The sequence below is a fragment of the Nelumbo nucifera genome, chromosome 4 (assembly GCF_055504915.1).
Source record: "Nelumbo nucifera cultivar China Antique chromosome 4, China Antique-T2T, whole genome shotgun sequence".
Taxonomy (NCBI): Eukaryota; Viridiplantae; Streptophyta; class Magnoliopsida; order Proteales; family Nelumbonaceae; genus Nelumbo; species Nelumbo nucifera.
The window spans coordinates 65,533,004-65,546,555 of NC_142652.1; the positions used below are offsets into that span (position 1 = coordinate 65,533,004).

At 41.2% G+C, this 13,552-nt stretch overlaps 1 protein-coding gene across 2 annotated transcripts in view; it reads right to left on the bottom strand.

The window, feature by feature from the left end:
* Positions 1–8,611: 8,611 nt before the first annotated feature.
* PGSIP6 (plant glycogenin-like starch initiation protein 6) overlaps positions 8,612–13,552 on the bottom strand; it is a 30,682-nt gene continuing 25,741 nt past the window's right edge. The window contains exons 5-10 of one of the 2 annotated variants that reach the window (XM_088903993.1): positions 12,748–12,855; positions 12,367–12,504; positions 12,131–12,265; positions 10,886–11,171; positions 10,659–10,779; positions 8,612–8,705 (exon numbers count right to left, since the gene is read on the bottom strand). In XM_088903993.1, coding sequence (XP_088760119.1) covers positions 8,627–8,705; positions 10,659–10,779; positions 10,886–11,171; positions 12,131–12,265; positions 12,367–12,504; positions 12,748–12,855 — 867 coding nt within the window. In that variant the 3' untranslated portion in view covers positions 8,612–8,626. Of the gene's footprint in view, positions 8,706–8,917; positions 9,268–10,658; positions 10,780–10,885; positions 11,172–12,130; positions 12,266–12,366; positions 12,505–12,747; positions 12,856–13,552 lie in introns of those variants that run through there. The other variant, XM_010248940.3, reaches the window with a different exon arrangement.

Consider the following 13,552-nt stretch of genomic DNA (forward strand, 5'->3'; position numbering starts at 1 on the left):
TCCTGTCACTATGATCACCCACTCAGATGAATTCTCGGACTATCCCAACATACCCAGGTTTTGACCCCCGCTAAGGATCTCACTGATTGGTACATCAAAGACAGCCCAATCCGACACCTAGTGTATTATCATAATCGAGTCTAGGGGTCGGGTGTAACTTTCCAGTTTTGCCCATCAATCTCCAAGGTCCAGGGCAATACTGGAAATCTGGTCCAGTTCAAAGATTCAATTAATCCTACACTGTATGTGCCTAGGGTCTCACCCTGGCAGCTGAGACAAGCCACCCCAACCGACTTGGTGGCACTACAGTGTCAGCCTTGTCAGGATAGGTCTCCCCAGACCGACCCACTAGCTGTGAACATTCTAAACTAACACGAGTCTCATTAAGTGTCCAGTTTAAGGGTAATACACAGAAACATACCAAGGGAACTTGAATCAAATATGTATCTTTATTCATTTACAATAAACTCATAAAGTACATCATTCTGATTGAAGCTAAGGGCATACAAAACTGTGTTAGACAGTTTTGTATGCCCTTAGCTTCAATCATTTTGATGTACTTTTGTTATTTAGTGGAAATAAATAAAGTGCATGTTTGATTCATGTTGTTTGGTTTAATTCTGTGTAAAACCCTAAAACTGGACATTTGTAGAGACTCATGTTAGTTTTAAATGTTCACAGCCGTTGGATAAGTCTGGGGAGATTTATCCTGCCAAGGCTGATACTGGTGTGCCACCAAGTGTTGGGATGGCCTGTCTCAGCCATCAGGGTAAGACCCGAGGCACATACAGCATGGGATTACTTGAATCCTTGAACCGGACCAGATTTCCAGTCTTGCCCTGGACCTTGGAGATAGATGGGCAAAACTGGAAAGTTACACCTGACCCCTAGACTCGATTATGACACTTCACTAGGTGCTGGATCAGGCTGCCTTTGATATGCCAATCAGTGAGATCCTTAGTGGGGATCAAAACCTGGGTATGTTGGGGCAGTTTGAGAATTCATCTGAGTGGGTGGTCATAGTGACAGAATCAGCCACTTTGTCGGACAAAGGGTAATGATCGGGAATGCACTCTCTCTGATGGAAACCAAACTGCCGGCAGTTGATTTCAATCGTTGGAATTTTGTTTTTGCAAAATTAATATATTTACATATATATGTACGGTTTCAAAATGTTTGCAAATGGTTTTAATTCCCAGGATCCATGTGAGAGGAGAGTGCGGCACTGTTCCTTGCAGCCGAGGGAGAGGTCCTCTCTTGTCGGGCAGTGCTTGATCATTAAGGGCTGAGAGGTTAAGTGTAAGACCATTTAGGATAATACTTGATGGGCTAATCTTGCACCTGCCCACAGTCCCTGGGTTTTTATAAGATGGCTTGGCCCAGGGACCACTTAATGTAAGTGTTGGGCCCATAGGGTTCATACGATGGACTCAAGGGGTTCATTGAGATTTTCAGTGAATTCGGCTAGGCCTTGTATTAAAGGCTGGGCCGAACCCATGTGGCTGGTGTGTAGATCAATGCTTGGGTCCCACGCCATACAAAGAAGCCCAACTGGGCAGCAGATTGGAAACTAATTAAACACTGAATACCTAATGGGCCCAAAGCCCATTTTGAGGTGGGCTGATATGATCACCCATCAATGGGGCGAATTTGAGATTGAAGTTAGCAAAAAAGGATTGGGCTCTTAGCCTTATCCACTCTTAGAGACCAAATTCAAATCAGATTTGAATCTGGTAACCTCCTGATAAGATCAGGAGTAAGCTAACTCTATCTGGGAAAGGGATTAAGATTATCCCCTATCCAAATACTGATTTGGATTGGGATAACTCCTAATTAGGAGATTTCTTAATCAAGAAGAAAGGGAGGAGATTTTCGAATGAACCAAAAAAGGGAGAAATCAGATTTCGATCCAAGAGGTTTTTGGTAAGCAAGAAGGGTTCCTGCGAATTGAGATTAGATCTCATTCTCTCCAGAAAAGAAAACAGTTCAGCCTTTTCGTTTCTGGAAATCTCCTCCTGCCGCCGCCATCTGCATTGTTGCAAGACTTGATCTTTGCAGAAAAGAAAGTCAAGAAACCAGTTCTTGACATCAGTCTTGCAAGAAAGACTGAGAGAATTCAGTGTTTAGTACATCCAGGGGATTCTTGTGAAGGATCCAGTGTGTAGGACGCACCCTGCTGGTTCTGTTCCATCCACAGCTGTGTCATCTTCAGCAGGGACAGATCTTGGAGCATTCTTTGGGCGTGAACACCAACTTTGGGAGATACTGCTTCTCCGGATCAGGTATAATCCTCCCATTTATCTTTTGGTACAGATCTGGTTTGATTAGGGTTCAAGTAGATCCTTGAATATTGTATTCTAAATTCAGGGAATATGATTCCCAGTTGGGAGAAGGTAGGAAATTTTTGAAATTCGCCCCACCCATTCCGCAACCTTTATGGCGTCCATTAGATGGATCCTACCATTCTTTCAAACTGTCTAACAGTTAGGACACACAATCAACACGTGTATTTCATCACCTTTACCGATGATTTCTCACGATATGGTTACGTGTACCTAATGAGACATAAATCTGAATCCTTTGAAAAGTTCAAAGAGTTCAGACAAGAGGTCGAGAAACAGTTAGGGAGAGGCCCTTCGATCGGATCGAGGTGGCGACTATCTCTCTAACGAATTCAAAGACTACTTGAAGGCCAGTGGGATTATCTTACAGTTGGCTCCTCCTGCAACACCCCAGCTTAACGGTGTTTCGGAGAGGAGGAATAGGACATTGCTTGACATGGTCCGGTCACTTCTCACACGCTCAGAATTGCCCACGTCCTTTTGGGGATATGCGTTAGAGACCGCAATTTACGTGCTGAATAGGGTTCTAACCAAATCGGTTCCGAAAACTCCATACGAACTATGGACCGGAAAGAAACCAAGTGTCAGACACTTGAAGATTTGGGGTTATCCTGCGCACGTTAAAAGAACGAGTGTAGACAAGTTGGAATCCAAGACCAGTCGTTGCCTGTTTGTAGGCTACCCAAAGGATTCAGTGGGTTATCTTTTCCATGACCCAATTGAGTAGAAAGTGTTCTGCAGTCGAAATGCCATGTTCTTAGAGATGGATTATATCTTGGACACTCATCGTCAGGAAATAGTTCTTGATGAGGAGAGCTCAGGATCAGTGGGAGATGTCTCGCAGGTTCTAGGTAGTGACCAACCTAGAAGATCCACCCGGGTATCCAGGCCACCAATCCGTTATGGTTATGACCAGGATAGTTACCTAGTGGAAGCCTTGACTAGTGAGGAGGATCCCGTGACTTACGCGGAAGCTATGTTGGACATAGATTCCCAGAAGTGGGTGGAGGCCATGAGAGCTGAGTTGGACTCGATGGAGGCCAATGGAGTCTGGACTCTAGTAAATCCGCCCTCCGGAGTAAAAGCAATTGGTTGCAAATGGATTTATAAGTGGAAAAAGGGCCCCGATGGCAGGATTGAGACCTACAAAGCTCGTTTGGTGGTGAAAGGGTATACTCAGAAGGAAGGTATCGACTATGAGGAAACCTTTTCGCCCATGGCCATGCTTAAATCCATTAGGATCCTGCTAGCTGTAGCAGCATACCATGACTACGAGATTTGACAAATGGATGTCAAAACCGCGTTCCTGAATGGAGATCTTAGTGAAGATATCTACATGCAGCAGCCGCAAGGCTTCATTGCCGCTGGTCAGGAACACATGGTATGTAAACTTAATAGATCCATATATGGACTTAAGCAGGCTTCTAGGAGTTGGAACATCCGTTTTGACTTTGCCGTCAAATCGTTTGACTTTGAGTAGAATCCTGATGAGCCCTGTGTTTACAGGAAGTCCAGTGGGGATAAGGTCACCTTTTTGGTGTTATATGTGGACGATATCCTGTTCATTGGAAATGATGTAGGAATGTTGATTTCGGTCAAGGTATGGCTTTCGTAGTAGTTCTCCATGAAAGATCTTGAAGATGCTTCCTATATAATGGGTCTTTGACTCTATAGAGATAGATCGAAGCGAATAATTGGATTATCCCAGGCTGCTTACATTGACAAAATTGTCAAAAAGTACAGCATGGAGAACTCCAAGAAAGGAAACATTCCTTTCAGGCACGGAGTCACTCTCTCCAAGAAGATGTCTCCCAAGACTTCTGAGGAGATTGAGGGCATGAAAGACGTTCCCTGTACCTCAGCCGTAGGGAGCATCATGTATGCCATGCTGTGCACTCGCCCTGACATTGCTCAGGCGGTGAGTGTTGTAAGCAGGTTCTAGGCAAACACAGGGCAGGAGCATTGGACAGCTGTGAAGAATATACTTAAATACCTTCGGAGGACAAAAGAGTTTTTTCTGGTATTCGATGGTAGTTCACTACAAATTCTAGGGTATACTGATGCCGATTTCCAATCGGATCCAGATGATAGAAAGTCTACATCTGGGTATGTTTTCACGATAGGATCATGTGCTGTTTGTTGGAAAAGTAGCAAACAGGGGTCCACGGTAGACTCCACAACCGAAGCCGAGTACATTGCCGCAAGTGAAGCTGCCAAGGAAGCTGTGTCGATGAAGAAGTTCGTTCACGAATTAGGAGTGGTTTCGTCCAGCACATCACCCATCCCGTTGTTGTGTAACAACAATGGAGCCATCGCCCAGACTAAGGATCCTCGGGTCCACTCGAAGTCAAAGCACATCGAGAAGAAGTACAATGTACTGCGGGAGATCGTTGGTAGAGGGGACGTCCTGATTCAGAAGGTAGCATCAGCGGATAAAGTGGCAGACCCATTAACTAAGCCACTCACACAGAAGGTGTTTGAGAAACACGTGGAAAGTATGGGACTCCGGCTTGTACCAGATTGGACCTAAGTGCAATTTAGAGCTGTTGAACAGTTTTTGTATGCCCTTAGCTTCAATCAGTTTTGATGTACTTTTGATATTTAATGTAAATAAATGAAGTACATGTTTGATTCATGTTGTGTTGTATACTTCTGTGTAAGACCGTAAAACTGGACACTTAATGAGACTTGTGTTGGTTTTAAATGTTCACAGCCATTGGATAAGTCTGGGGAGATTTATCCTACCAAGGCTGACACTGGTGTGCTGCCAATTGTTGGGGTGGCTTGTCTCAGCCGCTAGGGTGAGACCCAAGGCACATGCAGTGTAGGATTAATTAAACCCTTGAACCGGACCAGATTTCCAGTATTGCCCTAGACCTTGGAGATTGATGGGCAAGACTGGAAAGTTACACCTAGAAAGTTACACCTGACCCGATTATTCCAACCATGAGCTCTTAGTGGGGGTCAAAACCTGAGTATGTTGGGACAGTCTGAGAATTCATCTGAGTGGGTGATCATAGTGACGGGATCAGCCCATTTGTCGGACAAAGGTAATGATCGAGGATGCACTCTCTCTGATGGAAGCCAAACTGCCGGCAGTTGATTTCAATCATTAGAATTTTGTTTTGCAAAATTTATATATATTTAAGTATGGTTTCAAAATTGTTTGCAAATGGTTTTAATTCCCAGGATCCATGTAAGTAGAGAGTGCAGCAATGTTCCTTGCAGCCGAGGGAGAGGTCCTCTCTTGTCAGGCAGTGCTTGATCATTATGGGCTGAGAGGTTAAGTGTAAGGCCATTTGGGATGATACCTGATGGGCTAATCTTGCACCTGCCCACAGTCCCTGGGTTTTTATAAGATGGCTTGGCCCAGGGACCACTTAGTGTAAGTGTTGGGCCCATTAAGAGCTCATGGTGATGGACTCAGGGGTTTACTGTTTCCTACAGTGAATTTGGCCAGGCCTTGTAACAAAGGCTGGGCTGAACCCATGTGGCTGATGTGTAGATCAATGTTTGGGTCCCATGCCATACAAGGATACCCAATTAGGCAGCAGTTTGGAAGAAGAGGGAGCACATGGACTTAATGGGCCTAAAGCCTAATTCGAACTGGTTTAATTTGATTAATTAAAAGGGGGCAGATCAGGGATTTAGATCAGTAGATGGGATAAGGGATTGTCCCTATCCACTCAGAGATTCCAAATCCAAATAGAGATTTGGATCAGGAAACTCCTAATAAGATTAGGAGGGCTGATCTTTATCTGCAGATAACATAAGGGATTATCCTCATCTCTTAAAGAGAATCTAGATCCAAATAAAGATTTGGATTAGGAAACTCATAATAGGATTAGGAGAACCTCTCTTTAAGGCTATGAAAGGAGGAGGAAGGCGAAACCCAGTTCACCTATTCTGATCACAGATACAAGAGAGAAGACACCTCCAGTGAGACTGACGTCATCTTCTGTTATTGCCTTCTCCTCCTGCTGCTGCCATTGCTAGTTCATTCTCCACCTGTAGGAGCGATCAAGAAGCGTTCTTGATATCAGTTTTTGGTAAAAAAATTGATCTGAAGTCGTGATCACTCACCCTCCATTGAATTCTTTCTGAAGAGTTTGGTTCTTGCTGAAGAACCACCTGCTGATTCTGCTCCACCCTACGCTATATCATCTTCAGTGGGAGCAGCCTTTGGCATTTTCCTTGGGCGTGAGGATTCTAAACTAATACAAGTCTGATATGTGTCCAGTTTAAGGGTATTACACAATAATACACCACAATAACATGAATCAAATATGTACTTTATTCATTTACATTAAAAGTCATAGGGTACATCATTCTAATTGGAGCTAAGGGCATACACTGTCTAACACAGTGAACCCCTAAGTCCATCACCATGGGTTCCTAATGGGCCCAACATTTACACTAAATGGTCCCTGGGTCAAGCCACCTTATAAAAACCTAAGGACTGTGCGCATATGCATAAATAGTCCATCAGGTATTACCCTCAATGGTATTACACTTAACCTCTCAGCCCATAATGATGAAACACTACCTGACAAGAGAGGACCTATCCCTCGACTGCAATGAACAATGTTGCACTCTCTACTCACATGGATCCCAAGAATTAAAACATTTTGCAAACATTTTGAAATTTGCAAAACAAATTTCAATGGTTGAAATCGGTTGCCGGTAGCTTTGGTTTCCATCAGAGAGAGTGCATCGCCGATCATTCACTTTGTCCGACAAAGGGGCTGATCCTATCACTATGATCACCTGCTCAAATGAATTCTCGGACTGTCCCAACATACCCAGGTTTTGACCCCCTCTAAGGGTCTCACTGATTGGCATATCAAAGACAACCCAATCCGACACCTAGTGCAGTATCATAATCGAATCTAGGGGTCAGGTGTAACATTCCAGTTTTGCCCATCAATCTCCAACGTCCAGGGCAATACTGGAATTCTAGTCCGATTCAGGTTTTCAAGAAAACCCACACTACATGTACCTCAGGTCTCACCCTAGCAACTGAGACAAGCCACCCCAACCAACTGGGCGGCACATCAGTGTCAGCCTTGGCAAGATAAATCTCACCAGACCGATCCAATGGCTGTGAAGATTCTAAACTAACACGAGTCTCATATGTGTCCAGTTTAAGGGTATTACACAGAAACACACCATAATAACATGAATCTAATATGTACTTTATTCATTTACAATAAATGTCATAAGGTACATCATTCTGATTGGAGGTAAGAGCATACTCTGTTTAACACAGGGTTCTACCATCCATATGATGGATCTCTCATCCCTTCACAAACAAACTTTACTATCAAATACAATATAAGTTTTAAGCATACATATTCAAACTGAACCAAATCGGATTATATTGGATTAGATAGGAGTGGATCTATATCTAATTAAATTCAGATCATCTATGATGCTATTGAATTTGAATGGTTCAGACAATACCATTATGTTTGCAACCCTAGATACCATTCATGACTTTTCAATATACTTTAGGTTGTGCTCGATAGGAGTGTTAATGGACCGGATTTGGGTTAGACTCCATCCAAATCATAATCAATTTGGACGGATTGGACAGACCAATAAGACATTGAATTAGACCAGTTTAGACTTAATAGTCCAAAGTATTTATTGAATTGGATTGGATTAGATTGAGGCAATATCTGCTCCATTACTAAAAGATGAAAATACAGGTGTCAACAGACCAAGTTTGAGTTGGAACCGACCTAAATTAAAATGAATTTGAACAGATTGGACGGTCCAGACATTGAATTGTACTGGTTCAAAATGGTCTTAAACATTCATTGGACTGGATTGGACCAGGTCTATTTGTAATGGACTCACATTGGACTGAATCGGATTGGACCAAATCCAGTCCAATTGGCACCCCTACTGCCCATCCAGCTTTATGTTTGGTCATCTTTGTGTCAGACCTTAACCTGTTCATTAAATCGTTTTACCCACCATCACAAGAAAGAAGAGAACAATTCAAAAGTACACTGGTTGAAAAGATCGAATAATCGATCCATGTTACGGTCCCATTCCTTGATTGACACGCATTAAAAAACAAGAAAACAACAATTTTCCCTTAACGGTGGACAATGGTGAATAGGAGAGATATCATTGGACAAGGGTTTGATTATAATGGCAGAACGTCATGATACCGGAGAAACTTGCAACCAAATTAATCACCATCAGGATCACTATTATGATATAATCTTGGGAGGCCTAAGCACGAGGGAATAGCAGGATTCCTGCCACAACGCTCAGATTGTATTAGAGGAAATCATCCATTTCAAAATTATCCTTGGGCGTGTGAATTGTGAAACCATCCAGTTCAAGTACCTGCCAGGTTGAAATAGGTCAAAACCACAATGCCATTAGCATCCTAGTAAGGGCTCAAGGCAACTCTAATCCCCAATTCTTTTATACCCAACATCCATAAAAAATAGACCCATTGGAGTCGATGACCAAAACAAGAACCATCACAATATTTTAGAATTCTAAAACCCCCAAGCTTCAGTAACGGCTACTATAGAAGGGTGTACAACTGAAAATTTATGAGAACTTCACAAAGTAGTGATAAATAAAACTGCGGTTGTTGAATTGCTGTTACATCAAAATTTTGTAGTGTAAAGAAATTCTAATTTGACAAATATTTTACAAATACACAGATAAGGAAAAAATAGCCAAGTAAATCACAAAGTTGGGAGGAATCCCTGTTCTTATAGTGTACAATTAATTTAAAGATGCCGCTGCCGCTGATCAACATAATAAACACAAGCTTCTTATCTGTGGGGCATCCCGATCTTCAAGGCCTTTCAAGAATGCTCTAATTGCAAGGTGCTCTGAAGCATATGTCATGAAAGATGCCAAAACCAAACCACCCACAACCATCAATCCTAACCTGTGGAGACGCTGGTCATTTCAAACTACATTCTCTTAAGATGAAATGGAATTCAGAAAACCAGACAACTCCCCTCGTTATCATTTGAATCACCACTCAATGACTAAATAAATAATGAGTAAGTTCGCTGGAGTCCAGATCTCCTGCCCACGTCTACCCACCACACAACATCGCAGCCACATGGAGAACATCTCATCCTCCTACACAGTATTATGCAGTGGGAGAAGCTCCCAATTCACGGGGGTAGTGTGTTCTGGGTAGTGGGCAGAGTTTGTGTGGGCAGGAGATCTGGAGTCAGTCCTACATAGTATTATGCAGTGGGAGATGTTCCCAATTCACGGGGGTAGTGTGTTCTGGGTAGATGTGGGCAGAGTTTGTGTGGGCAGGAGATCCAGAGTCAGTTCTCACTGTTTCTCTTCCTCATCCAGAGGTGGAACAGTAGAGGCCGTCAAGGCCATAGAATTGATCAATTAACATATTGTTCACTTTGGCAAATGAAAAGATAATTATGCTGCAGCCTGCAACATTGCATGAAAATCTGATTAACTGTGCAGAGATTTTCTTTTTTTTTTTTGATAAATAAACTGTGCACAGAGTTACTTGCTAGTCTGCAGTCAATTTATCATACGATTGAATTTAACCAAAAGTATCAATAGATATTGTCTGGTGTCATATTCCTCCTAGAAATATTGCATAACTTCTAGTTTTAAGATATTATGATAGAGAAGAAAAACCCCTATATTGGAAATTCTTCATAATCAATAAACAAATATAACAAGGAAACATTTACTAATCAAGTAGGAAGCTTTGACCATACATATTTCTGCATGTGGAGAGATTGTGTTGCCAACCAAGATTGTCCACATAGGGGGCAAGGATTGGCACATGTAAACTTCCACAATCTATATCAACCCTATACCCCACACTGTATTATTGCTGGTTTTCTAAATTAATATTATCACTTGAAAGTGATAATTTTTAATATAAATCTAACCTAGGGATCATCTTGAAAACAAGGCTAGGACTTATGGGCCAAAATCTGTTCTATGAATATAGGGTAGGAGAGTAACATAGGGAGTCGGAAAAAGCAACAGCAATTAACACCAAAAGGCCTTCAGGCCAAGACTGACATAGACTTCCAAATTTTGAACATTTTAAGGAGATAATGAACAAGGATGCATGAAATTCATAAATTTCACTGCCTTTAACTGACAGTGAATTCATGATTAACATGTAGGAGTAATGAAATAATACCAAAATTGTCATCATTGGTAACATTTGAGAAGTTCAAATGGAGAGATTATCCTCAGCCAAATTACAACATAATGTAGCAATCATGAAATATGTTGAGAAAACTTGCGGAAATCACTGAAATCCACTGAGAAAATTACCTCGTAAACATTGCTGTGATCCCCAAAAGGCACGGCAATGAAGGGGCAGCTACAGCAAGAAATGCCATCCCTAATCCGTAATACCATGTGGCAAAATCACAATTAGACACAAGACGATGACCTACATTGCACACAAGAATCATAAGCTAATAAACTACTAAACTAGATTAAAGAGAAACTATTTATACCTCGAATATATATACTGGACATGACTACATTTTACAAACCTTTTCTGGAATCATAGTCAGAAGATTCAGGATGATTGGAAACGGATCCTGCTTGAGTTGCTGTCATCCTACCCCACTGATATATTAAATGGATATAACCTCCAAATAATATGAAGAAAATTGTAAATATCCACTCGTACATCAGCAGTAAACCTGTCCATGGCATTACTTGCCGAGGGACAATTACAAGTGCAAGTGCAATGGACACCACAGCAGCCAGGAAACAAACGAAAACAGAGATTCCACCCAAATAAGCGGGTACCTTGGAATGCAGTCCATTTGAGAACTGTTCAACATAAAAAACAAACCTTAACAGCACAGAAATAAAAATGTCTCCAACTTTCTAACAAGTAAAAGATAAAACAAAAAATTGACTATGCACCTCATTTTTCAAACAATGACCACCACAGAAAACTAAAGGCCTTTATCATTGTCAAATTGATGGTTCCTAAAGATCAAGGTGACCAACTAAACCATACTTTTATAATATCACCATGGACAAATTGACGGTTCCATTATGCCAGTAAAGATCATGACTGCAAATGACAAATGGACAAATACAATAACTTATCAGATTCCATTTTGTTCGCAGGAATAGGGATCTAGAATCGGAATCGAGATGAGCCATCCCGATTCCAACTGTTTAGTTGGGTGGAATCGGAATCCCATTCCCATTTCTGGGGGAATGTCATTCCCCCATTTTAGGGAATGGTCATTCCCTCCCTTGGGAATGAAAACCCATTCCAGCTGATTCCAATTCCCATGCCAATTCTTGTATGAACCAAACAGACTGTGGGAATAGACCATTCAGATTCCGAATCCAATTCCAATTCCACTTCTGACTGTGAACTAAACGGACCCTCAATCATACATTCTGACTTAAAATCTTGGAACTTTTTTTGATAATTAAAAGGGTTCAACTATGATATGGAAAAAGATATGATATCCGAAAAACATCTGACCAATCAACTGGAATCATAAACTTGGGAGTGAATCAGGCGTTAATTATCAAAATGCATGGGTGGGTTTTGATTGGTCAAAACTCTTTCCATACCATTATCCTTCCCACATCATAGATTTTCCCTAATTAAAATCTTAGAACCTTTATCACAAAATGACTTAAAGATAACCCTATTGGTAGAATGAACATTGGGTAATGGCCTTTACCATTGTCAAATTGAAGGCTCCTAAAGATTAAAGTAACTAATAAAATCATACTGATAGAATAAAAATTTGCATACTGACCTGTTGATTGGAATTAATGGACGATGAAGAAACACCAACAGCAGAATAAAAAAATCCACCAGCTTTAAATTTATAATAAAGATGTCTGACATGATCATAGAATGAGTTTCTACAAAATGTGCCACATGAATCCCTCTGCATTTGGATTAATACCAAAATTATTTTGGTGATTACAAGCAACCAAAGTTTATTTTATTAGATTCCAACAAAGTTAAGTCAATTCAAAATGTGCTAACCTGAAAAAGGGAACGATGGTAACAAAGAAGCAGAGCAATTAAGGGAAGGAAGAAAAGAATTTTGACTAGAAGAGAATCATTTGGATTTTTTCCCCCTGCTGTTCCTGGAAGAGATTCTTCAAGATGTTCCCGGACATTCTGCAGGGTCACCAAGATAAATCAGATAGTTGAAGGTACAATGGTGTCTCATTTGTCTGGTAAAATCTTTTCAATGCTTAATTTCAATAACATGCTCCACACAAATGCCAGCATAAACAAATAAAAAACATGATTACCTCATCCTCACATGCAAAACAAGTATACATGTCACACAAAAGCATAGGAACTGCAACACACAAACATGTCTACACATGAATGCTACTCATCCAAACATGTCTATACCTGCCAAATGTCAACAGGTTTTAGGAGCCATGCTGTCCACCAGTCCCATGGTTTAAGGGGACCAAGTGTGTAGTGAATAACCCGGAGTTCTTTCTCATCTACCATCCACTGCATAAATGATATGGACAAAGAGAACATTAGCGAGATAGTTCAAGGAAAAAGTAATGCAAAGCAATGGTCAAAAGTAAATAGAGTTCTATTAGCTAATACTAGAGAAGCCAATATCATATATGAAAGAATTTAATGCAAGACTACCATAACCATGGGCATCTATTGTTAATAACTTAAGTTTGGAAGAAAAAAAGTTGAACACCATGGTCATCTATTGTCCTCGGAAAATAGGGTATCAGGGCTTCTCCAGCAGGGTCGTTCAAATTTAACATGCCCACGATCAATAAAAAATAGTGAAGTTAAACACTACAAACATCAACGAACATTAGTACATTCTTGCTTGAGTAAATGGCAGTTACCAAAACCATGATAATCAATTGCCCATACATGGATGCCCTGTGTAATTGGGATGGTGAGGCGGTAAGAGATGGTCTCTTAGAAAGACAAAGATGACCAGGATTGGAAGAGGCAAGGTCGAGAAGAAGTTTTGTAAAAGAGGGGACTGCAAGAGGAGTAGGAGGCAAGTGAACTCGAGAAGTCTGGAACCCGGGAATCTTGAGACAAGTCTCATATGAGAAGCAGAAAAATAGGGACTTTCCCATTAGGAAAGAGGATCACAATTCTCTAGTCTTTAATTGGTAAACTCCGCTGGGGTTTTGCCACGTGTCCAGTGAGCAATAGTTGTACATGTTTT